At 41.6% G+C, this 10,824-nt stretch overlaps 1 protein-coding gene across 1 annotated transcript in view; it reads left to right on the forward strand.

Annotated features, from left to right (window-relative positions):
- Positions 1 to 10,824, forward strand: part of wdr11 (WD repeat domain 11) — a 71,350-nt gene that overhangs the window by 54,331 nt on the left and 6,195 nt on the right. Inside the window, exons 18-28 of the mRNA XM_046070257.1 lie at positions 722 to 836; positions 2,161 to 2,332; positions 2,498 to 2,606; positions 4,237 to 4,299; positions 4,608 to 4,673; positions 5,858 to 6,047; positions 8,000 to 8,095; positions 8,747 to 8,912; positions 9,343 to 9,440; positions 9,771 to 9,916; positions 10,488 to 10,567. Coding sequence (XP_045926213.1) covers positions 722 to 836; positions 2,161 to 2,332; positions 2,498 to 2,606; positions 4,237 to 4,299; positions 4,608 to 4,673; positions 5,858 to 6,047; positions 8,000 to 8,095; positions 8,747 to 8,912; positions 9,343 to 9,440; positions 9,771 to 9,916; positions 10,488 to 10,567 — 1,301 coding nt within the window. The remainder of the gene's footprint in view (positions 1 to 721; positions 837 to 2,160; positions 2,333 to 2,497; positions 2,607 to 4,236; positions 4,300 to 4,607; positions 4,674 to 5,857; positions 6,048 to 7,999; positions 8,096 to 8,746; positions 8,913 to 9,342; positions 9,441 to 9,770; positions 9,917 to 10,487; positions 10,568 to 10,824) is intronic.

Below are 10,824 nucleotides of genomic sequence, written 5' to 3' on the forward strand. Positions count from 1 at the left end.
CTGTCCAGGAGTTGGCGGATGCTTTAGTCCAGGTCTGGGAGGAGATCCCTCAGGAGACCATCCGCCACCTCATCAGGAGCATGCCCAGGCGTTGTAGGGAGGTCATACAGCCACGTGCAGGCCACACACACTACTGAGCCTCATTTTGACTCGTTTAGGCCGTCGTAAGGACATTACATCAAAGTTCGATCAGCCTGTAGTGTGGTTTTCCACTTTGATTTTGAGTGTGACACCAAATCCAGACCTCCATGGGTTGATGAATTTGATTTCCATTGATAATTTTTGTGTGATTTTGTTGTCAGCACATTCAACTATGTAAAGAAAGGAGTATTTAATGAGATTATTTCATTCATTCAGATCTAGGATGTGTTATTTTAGTGTTCCCTTTATTTTTTTGAGCAGTGTATAATGTGTGTGTGTGTAAGTGTGTGTGTGTGTGTGTGTGTATGTATATGTATATATATATATATATATATATGTATATGTATATATATATATGTATATATATATGTGTAGTACAACTACTAAAAATAATAATAATACCATATATCATCTCTCATGTCATTGCTATCATTATTATATTATTACCTTACATATAATCTGCCACGATGACTACTTTCTACATCTAGTTTATCACCTGCACTCGTATGCTGTATGCTAATGTATCTTACTTTTTTTAATAAACAGGAAAGAAATGACCAGTGCTGTTAATGATTTACAGGGGAATACCAACACATCGTGGCTGGGTGAAGAAGATTCGCTTCGCCCCAGGGAAGGGCAACCAAAAGCTGCTGGTCATGTATACAGATGGAGCAGAGGTCTGGGACACCAAAGAAGTGAGGCTCCACACACTAACCCTTGGCGGTTGCCGGCAACACTTCAGCAAAACCTTTGCAATTGATTTATCGATTGGTTTGTTGTAACAAGTTCCCTGCATGCGTCACCTGACTGCACTGCATAACTCAAATACAAGGAAAGAGTTTGCAACGGTCTGCTGGTTAGCAGCAGTGTTTTAAATTTGAACAGATTTGCTGCGGCAGAATGAATGTGTTTCCATAGCACAGTAATCACTGAAGCACTACGATATTGTACTGTATATTTATCTAAAGTCCCCTCTCACACTAATGCTGTGGTAATAGTATATCCACTGTAATTGCCCTGTTGTATTAAAGAATCATTAGAGTGCACTGTGGAAGTACACATACACAATGCTTAAAAGCTTTCCACTGACATATATAAGCTCAACCACAGCAGGATGGATGGTCCTGATTCCTGTAAGCGGCATGCATCCTCGCCTCCTCCTTAACGTTGTTTACCGAAGTTGTCGTCATCCAGAAAGTCCTCTCTGCACAGTCTTCATTTCAGCTCATCTAAGAATCCTTGCGGCTAGTTTGCACTCCAGTTCACCATTTGATCTAATATCACAGACAGGACTTTATTTGTTTGTTGTCGGTAGCCACACAACAATATTTGTTAGCTTACCCAGCAGCAGTGTGTTAAAAATTGAAGAGCAGATTAATGTGGACACAGATATAGAGATATATGCTCTAGTATAATAAGCAGCATGGGGTGGAGGGCGAGGGTCCCACTGTGGCACTATTGTCTCGATGGAGAGATGTGTTTTCTTGAGGGGAGCCGAAGTAAGACACAGTTTTCAGTCCCCAACTGTAAAAGCCAGACAACAGATGGATCAAGCTGCAGAGGGAAATGAGCAACAGCCATAGGGGTGGGAGAGAGAGGGAGGAGCAGAAGAGAATGAGGGAGGGGAGGATGTGTAGGAAAAATCTCCGAAATGCTTCAGCGCTCTGCTGACAGCTGGGACTGCACTGAGTCCCATACAGCCCGATAAAAAGCCAGAGGGAGAGAGGTTTTGGAGAAAACCTTTTGAATAGGCTGTTTGTCCACTGAGTCTTCCATTCAGTATTCTGCTATACACAGCATAAATTAGTTTGCAATTACTACCACGTTGCCAGCCTTTGTTTTTAATCCAACAGGCTTTTATTGAATCAAAAAAAAATCATCCTGCTTTGTGTCTGTCTCCCTTCTGAATTTTGCAGAGAAATTGTTCACTGTTAAAGTCCCTCAGGTTGTTCTGATGCTTTAAAAGAGGCTTTTAGGTGACAGTTTGAGATGAACTACCCTGGCCCTCCTCTCTTGCAGGTCCAAATGGTTAGCAGCATGCGGATCGGTCGCAACGTGAACTACCGCGTCCTAGACATTGACTGGTGCACATCAGACAAAGTTGTGCTGGCCTCTGACGACGGCTGCATCCGAGTGCTGGAGATGGCCATGAAGTCCGCCAGCTACCGCATGGATGAACAAGACCTGAGTGGTGAGCCAGGGAACACAGAGTGTGAAGGAATGATAGAAAAATTTCATATGGAGGTTTGAGGAGATAAATGGATTGATATTGATTTTACTGTAATACAACTGATGATGGCATTAACAGCCATGGCCTAATATTGTGTTCTGTCTGATCTGTGGGGAATATGTTCAGATCCAGTGTGGTGTCCTTACCTGCTGGTGCCCCGAGCTGCCCTCACACTCAAGACTTTCCTGCTGCTACAGCCCTGGTCAGGAACCTTCACCATGGACATCACTCAAGTGTAAGTCTCAGTTCTGAGTAAGTCTACTGTAAATGTTAGTAGAGCTAATACAGAGACAGTATATCCAGACCTACGGTCAGTTTTAAGTTCCAACTTCACCTGACCTGCATGTCTTTGGACTGTGGGATGAACCCAAGAGATCTCAGAAAAAAAGTCACATGAAACGTGATTACTTTGAAAAACTCCAACTCCACAGACTGAAAGGACCAAACTCGAAAGTCATGACCTTGTTAAAATATAATAAGCCCTAGTTTTCATGTTCTTGTAGGTGTATCCTGCATATGCCCAAAGAAATGTTGTTAAAACATGTTTGTAAGCAACTTGATATGTCACTCTAGAATAATGAAACAGCACTGCTTGAGCAGACGTTGCCCTGAGCCAGCTAAATCAGTATCAGCAGCTGACCAATGCATTTTTTAATTATTTGTATCCACTACGTAAGGCTTGATCCAATGGATACTGTGTTCATTGTAGTAAATTGTAGGGCTGTGCAATTACTCAAATTTTAATATCAATTCCAATTTTGGCTTCCTAAGATTGTAAAAATAAGTTAATTGAGATAAAATGATTACCTGGTTACTCGTTTACCTGGTCTGTGCTTGTAAAATATCCACTGTGTCCGCGTCTTCTAATTTATTATCTATTTATATTTTTCTTACTTGCCGTTTGTTTAAATCACTGCATAATATTTTTTTAATGAAGCAATCAAATTGAAAATTAATCTGTCAATCTTCTATTAAACTTACCGGGAAAAACAGTTACAGACTGACCTCCTCTCATCACACACAGTATGTCATTCAAAATTCAACCGCATGATGCTGCCAAACACATTTTATCTGAAAATGGCTTTATCCATTTTAATGCAGACCTGTTTTCAGACTGACTAACCTCAGTTTCTACAGAAACATGAATCACTTGAATTGGGATCTTGGTCAGAACTTGAAAGTGCCATCCCTATTTAATACAGCTTCGCTTTGAATTTAAGAGGTGGATTTTAGTTCAGTTACAACTTTACAAACTAGAATAACTTGTAAGCAGGAATGCTCTATAGGTCGAAGCTAGTTATGTTTAGTAATATATGTAATAGAAACTTGTTTTGTAAGTAAATCATAAATGAAAGACCAAATTGTTCTTATGTATTTAATTTCCAAAACATCAGGGTATAAGAATAGCCTTGATGTATTTTTTATTCCTCTGTAGCATACGCATGAATTTTATTATACTCATAACCAATTTACCAGCGTAAACAACTCACCTTTGTAAACAGGTCAACATGGGAGCCAATAGAGGCATCCTGAGAGTGGAGAGTTTTAGTTTTGTTTTTTCAGACATCTGTGTTTAACTATAGCCAGATGTAATTATGTCCCATTTAACTGATCCATCAGTGCAACGCTGCTTTCTTCTATTAAATACACACAGCTGCCTTATCAGAAGTCAGGCAGCTATATTAGCAGCACTGTGCTGCCTGACCTCAGCATAAATGTTAGGACAGACTTATCTATTATTGCCTGACACCACAGATCGACTTCTCTTAACAAGCACGTTCCTAGCTTCCTGTTTAATATCAGGTCAGGTATTTTAGGGAGACTTGAGAGGAGCCATTTGACTGAGTTTGATCCCTTTTCTTCAGAGACTACAATGAGAAGGACGAGATAAAAGGCCTGATCCAGGAGCAGCTCAACTCCTTGTCAAAGTGAGTTACTACACTTTCTAATGGGAAGGATTACACACTGTAGCTTGTAGTTAATATTAATGTCATGATGCAAATGCCAGTCAGATGGTGGTGCCTGAGTTTGTACTATCTTTGCCAAGTATAAGTTTTTGTTTATGTATTTTTGAGTCCCAGGGTCCTTTGTGTGTAGACAGCCCCAAAGAGAATGTAGTCTGTGGGTTGACAGATAAGAGGAATCTCACGTAACAGCCACACTGGCCCTGCTGTGTCTGAGACGTGTAATTGGCTCTCGCTGTGCTCTGATTGTCTGTCTCTGATTGGCTCCCCAGTGACATGAAGAGTGTGCTACAGGACCCGGAGCTCAGCCTGCTGCAGCGCTGCCTCCTGGTCTCACGGTGAGTAAAAACTCAGTATGGAGTTATGACGGTTTGTTGTCTGCACTGATTGTACTGTGATCTTAACTGTTTACTGGTACCGCAGCACAATTATTTTGTTAACATTCAAACAGTGCACCTGCGTCAAAGACTCATGAAAGCAATAAAAACAAAACTATAGAATAATGTAACTGTAAAGACAGACATGTTACGTATAACAGAACACATGTTATATATGTTTTGCTTCTGCTATTGTCTTCCTGTCTGTCTGAATGAAGTTTAGGCAGTAAAGTGAGTCTATTTGTCACAATGATACAAAGTCGAACTGGGTTTGCGGGCAAGCTACATGTCAAACTGTTTGTTTTCTGATTGTTCAGGATATAATTAAACAGAACAAGACATAAGTAGATGGATCAACAGTGATTTCTTTATTTCCAAGGGCTTTATTGACATGGAAGTTTAAAAAATGTTGCCAAAGCATCAAAATAATAATTTATAAAAATTCTCTACAGAAATCTGTGCTAAATGGTATACTTATATATAGTGATATAAAAATGTATCTTATTTTCTTCTTTTTTTGATTTTCCAAGTTGAATAATTTTGTTTTCAAAGCAGTCACATTGTTTGCCAAGATATACCAGTGTTTATTTTTGCTATAACTGTACAGCCGTGATTCTGTATCTCCACGCAAAAGCATGACGTGAGAGCTGGTGTCAGCAACTCTGATCTCATCTCTGCTCCACTTCTCATTTCCCTCGAGCGTCTGAAAAATCTAGCACAGCCAGTCGGAGCCAAAATGCAATACCCCTAAACCTTTTTTCTACGACGAATACTGTTTTACTGTTTTCTTACAGAAAGCTCATGATTATGTCTCTGCATCGGTCCGTCCAAATTTTATGCCATTGATAATGTGGCAAGGTAACCTAGCAACAGCTGTATGCCTGTGCAGATATGTTAAAGGAGGCTGAGAGAACTAAACGATGAAAGAAAAGGCAGAAGGATGTGGAGAGGGGGTGGAGGGGAGCTTACTAAAGGAGAAGGTGTGGGCTGGAAGATTTAGGTACTATGGTCATTAGTGAACAAACCAGAAGTTAGTTGAAGAACCAAGCAGCATGTTGATTGACACTGCAGAATTTGACTAACTACTCCAGAGAGAACATTATCTACTATGGGTCCAGCTGATGCCTTGTTGTGCCACACCACAGGCTGTTTGGGGATGAGTCGGACCTTCACTTCTGGACAGTGGCGTCCCACTACCTCCAGTCGTTTGCACAGGCTCGTCAGCTAAGTGTGTCCACTGCAGAGGGTCAGACCCAAAGTGAAGGAACCCAGCCGTCACCTCAGAACCACCTGGACATCTGCAATGACGTCCTGTGTGAGAGCTCTTACTTCCAGGTCAGTGAAACAGTAGAAGAAGAGAAAGTGTTAGCCTTTTTTTGTTGCTTTTTCTCTCTTTTGGATCCTAGCAGTCAACATTGAAAAATTCCCTTTGAGCTCATCCAGAGACACTTACTATCCTCAAGTCAGACCACGCACAAACACACACCACCAGCCTTTCCCTTGTCCTCACAGTGTCAACAACATTGCCCCGGTCACACAGTACTTTCTATTATTAAAGACACCTCTGTTGTCTCACTAAGCCCCTGTCTTTAAGGGAAGCAACTCACATTTTTAAGCCTTTGAGGTCAAACTTATCTTTCACTTTCGCCTTCACTACATTTAATTCCCCCAACATTTCCTCACAGTGATTCTAGCCCACACCGGCATACACTCAATTAAAAAGCCTTCCTCTCTTGTTTGCACCGTGTCATTGCTCGGATCAATGCGTCTGGCTGATGCCATAGCTGAACCAGAGTACAAGGCCCGTCTAAACAATACCCTTCTCTTTTCTTTTTTTTCCAACTTTAATTATCGACCCAGTTTGTTCTGAGAAGTGTCTGAAAAGTTTCTTCAGAAGAAGCCCATTGATTGGTCCTCTTCTGCTGGTCGGCATGGCAGCCACACAGCCCTCTGAACAAGGACATCCACCTTCATGTTGCCATAAGTGTATGCGATTAGGTTTATTTGTTCGTTTTCTAGTTGGGATGTGCCGCACGTTGTTTTTGTGTCCAGGCGGCAGAAAATACTTTTGTGGACTTAACTTTGGACGGATAGTTTGAAAAAAAAATAGTGTGGATAGTAATTAAAATTTTGGCACACTGTGTGATGACAGCCATTCTCTGGTTTTTGCTGTCTGGTCTCTTTCCCCACAAGGCTACATCAGTATTACCCAAAGAAGCAGGGGAGAGGAAAGAATGTGTCCTTTTTTTGATCAAAGACGAGTACCCAGTCGAGAAAAATTAACTTTTAGCTAGCATTGAAGTTTGAAGTAGCAGAATGTAAATGTACCATCTAATTTCAGTCAGCAGACGTCCCATTGAAAAAGTCTCAAATAAGCCTGTAATTTTCTTTTCTTTGAGCGTTTTTCAGGATTTTTTTTAATGGATTATGCACCATTCTGTTTTTGAGAAAGTCGTACTCCCTTTTAATGAGGGGCCATGCAGTGATCACAACGTTAAGACTTTCAAAGAGCTACCCAGACAGTCTGTAGCTACATTTGGCTCCTGTTGTCATAAAGCAGCTTCAATGGCACAAGTATGACTGTAATTACTAATATCCAAGACTCCAATATAGAGCACAGGGTTGCTAAACTCATTTGGTATCACTGCAACGATTTATGCCCACGGCTGTGACTGACAGAAGAATTCATCATAATAAAGTGCAAAAAAAAAATAAAGCTTTTGTGTTATATACAGATACGCAAGTCTGCACACAAGCTGACACACATACAGCCTATGTAACTCATTTTCTACAATGCTGTTATCTCTCCCCTCATTGGATCATTTCCCCCCTCTAGTCCTCTTATAAAACTGATGAGCTTTCATGCTTTGAAATATCTATAACTGTTTTCATGTTTCATGCCTCTCATTTGCTCACTGGAAAGAAAATCTGATCTTCCATCAGGGAACATGTAATGAAATAATGGCTCTGGCACCAGAAACACTGTGAAAACTCCTGAATATTTTAAAGGCTTTATAATTTCACTCTCCATCTCTGGACTCTGCATTTCTATAATTGTCCTCCATATCTTTTTTTTGCTCATCATTACTCTTTTAATGTCCTTAGTGTATCATCTATCTGTACAAGCTTATTCCATCTCTCTCTCTCTCTCTCTCTCTCTCTCTCTCTCTCTCTCTCTCTCTCTCTCTCACGTACAAGATTTGACCATGGGTCTTTGGAAGCAGTGTGTTTGAAAAAAATAAATAAAAAGGAAGCTAACTTGTGGCTCCACCTTTACTGCTCAACAGAAGTTCCAGCTGGATCGGGTTCACCTGCAGGAGGTGAAGCGCTCCAGTTATGAACACACTAAGAAATGTGCTGACCAGCTCCTCCTGCTGGGTCAGGTAAGTATTACACTACCCATACTGCTCACACAATGATGTCGGGGGCTACAGATACATGATGTATTTAGCACAGCGGTTAGCATACTGTAGCCTAAGTTTTTGTCTTTAGCTGTCACATTTAGTGTCACAAAAATAAATGTGACACAGAGTTCTCTCTCCCGCTTTGCAGCTTTAAGACTACATTCTGTCCTTCTCTCTGACATACACACTAACACCTTCACAGTAGCTGTGCGTACATGCATATTGTCATAATTATAAATAGGTCGTATCAGTGGAGTCTAATGATGCAAGATGGAAGATAAATGCTGCCTTTGTCCTCGTTGGCATCTCAGCCTGCGGGGATTGGAGTCACCTCTCTGCCCTGTCAGTGTCAGCACTCTCCCTCAATCACAGGCTGCAATCAGCAGGCTATGTGTGTGTTGGAGGTGCAGTTCTCCTGTAGGCAGACATGCGGAGGCCAGCCTGAGCTGACCCCAAAATGAGCTTGAGCCTTCATCTACACCAGATGACAAGCATGATAATAAACATAATTTCCCCTTGTTTTTCCATCTTGTTCAGCTCACGCAGTGCTTGCCTACCTGTGGTGCTAATGCCTTGTTTCTTCCTCCTACTTCAGTCATTAAATTCTCATCTCTTTGCTGTTGCTCTCAGACGGACCGGGCGGTGCAGTTACTGTTGGAGACGAGCGCGGACAACCCCAGCTACTACTGTGATTCACTCAAGGCTTGCCTAGTGACCACCATCACCTCTTCAGGCCCCTCACAGTCCACAATCAAACTAGTGGCCACCAACATGATCGCCAACGGCAAGCTAGCAGGTAGTGTTACTGTGTGTGTGATAGCAGTTAGCAGCCAGCTCAGTTCTTATTTTAATGAGCACAAGCAGCATTCATTGTGTGGGTGTCTGCAGCCTTGAAAGTGCCTTAAAATATCTTTAAATAATGAAGCTAGTCTTTATAACTGTGAATGAGCTATACACCTTTAAATATGATGTTTTATAAATGTTTTAATGAGGTTGCAGCTACTTCTAACCATATTTTCACCAACCTATAGTTTAATAGATTCTGCATTTTTTCCATTCTCACAATTACATTGTCCACATTTTGCATAATGTTTGTGGCTACTGCCAGCAAATTTACACTGTATTAAAAATCCTCGCAATGGGGCCAAGACACAGTTAGCCACCTTGTGTAATGACAGGCCATCATTTCTCCATCTCACAAATGCTCTACTTGTGCTGTCTTTCAGAGGGAGTACAGCTGTTGTGTTTGATTGACAAGGCGGCAGATGCTTGTCGCTACTTGCAGACCTATGGGGAGTGGAACCGTGCCGCCTGGCTGGCTAAGGTAATACAGTATGTCGGTGTCCATCAACAGGGAACATCTGATACTCTGTAATGTTTGGATAGTTTGTGAGTGTGTGGGTATGCAAGTGGTGGCTTGAGTTTTTTTCTTTTTTCTATTGGTAATTGTAAGACGTTCCTTTTAGTTTTAGCATTGCAATAATGGATCTTTGACACACAGGCAAGTTAGAAGCATTCAGAGCTGCCCAACAATTTTATTTATATAGCTCCAATTTATAACAAAAGTATTCCTCCATCAACAAAACAGTTTCTTACACTGTTCATACAGTTTGTCACTAAGGTTCAGTGCCTTGCATGTCGTGTGTGTTTCCAGGTGCGTCTGAGCCCAGCGGAGAGCTCAGATGTGCTGAAGCGCTGGGCCGAGCACCTGGGCTCCCCGCAGGTCAACCAAAAGTCCAAAGCCATCTTGGTGCTGCTTTCCCTGGGCTGCTTTTACAAAGTGGGAGAGATGCTCCACAGGTAAGAACCAGGATGGATGCTGTGAAGAGACTTTTAAAAGTGAAATTACTCTGTTCTCTGATCTTGTATTAATCCCATTCACAGAAATAGATACATGCAAATGTCCAGTCTCACAATTGATTCCCTTTTTAAATTCATTTCTTTTAAATTCAGTTTTTTTTAAAATATCTATGCACTGTGACTTAAATCTTCTTGACCTTTACCTCCTTTCGTCCTTATTTCTTCCACAATCTTTAAACACTTGCGTCTTTCTTAGTTTCTTCTTCTCCCTTTCTCCCTGAATACATCGGAGGACACTTCACACTGTATGGTACAGTCTGACTCCGTATTTTTTTACCTCAGCATCGATCTGCTTTCAGTCTACTTTTCCTCCTCCTTGACAGCTCGTCTTCTGAAATGCCTCAGGCGGCAAATGCACTCGCTAAGAGTTGGAGTGCCATTTGGACGACAGGGTTGATGTATGCTTTAGGATCACTGACATCAAGGCAGGGATGGTGTTGGTTTCTGACAATAGCTCTCCCCTCCCCCTTCTGCCTGTGTCTTTCTCTTCCTCCTTCTATCTTCTGGGCAGTATGAGGTACTTTGATCGCACCGCCCTCTTCATCGAAGCCTGTCTGAAGTATGGGGTGATGGAGGCCAACGACTCTTCCAATATCCTTTTTGAAAACCCATTACTGCATATTGAAGGCCATCTATAGCAGAGGTTAGCTCCACCGCTCACTCTGTCCATCTCTGCTACAGACGTGCACTCAATAGCTTTTTCTCAATGTCAATTTAGATGCTCCACAGAGCACATCGTGCTAGATTTCACAAGTTCCCAATAGCCACTATCACTCTGTGGTTAAAAAGCACAGTTAGGCCGTAGACTCGGAGGAGAACTTATGCAACCTAAACTTTGAATTCATACT

The sequence above is a fragment of the Micropterus dolomieu genome, linkage group LG15 (genome assembly GCF_021292245.1).
Source record: "Micropterus dolomieu isolate WLL.071019.BEF.003 ecotype Adirondacks linkage group LG15, ASM2129224v1, whole genome shotgun sequence".
Classification (NCBI taxonomy): domain Eukaryota; kingdom Metazoa; phylum Chordata; class Actinopteri; order Centrarchiformes; family Centrarchidae; genus Micropterus; species Micropterus dolomieu.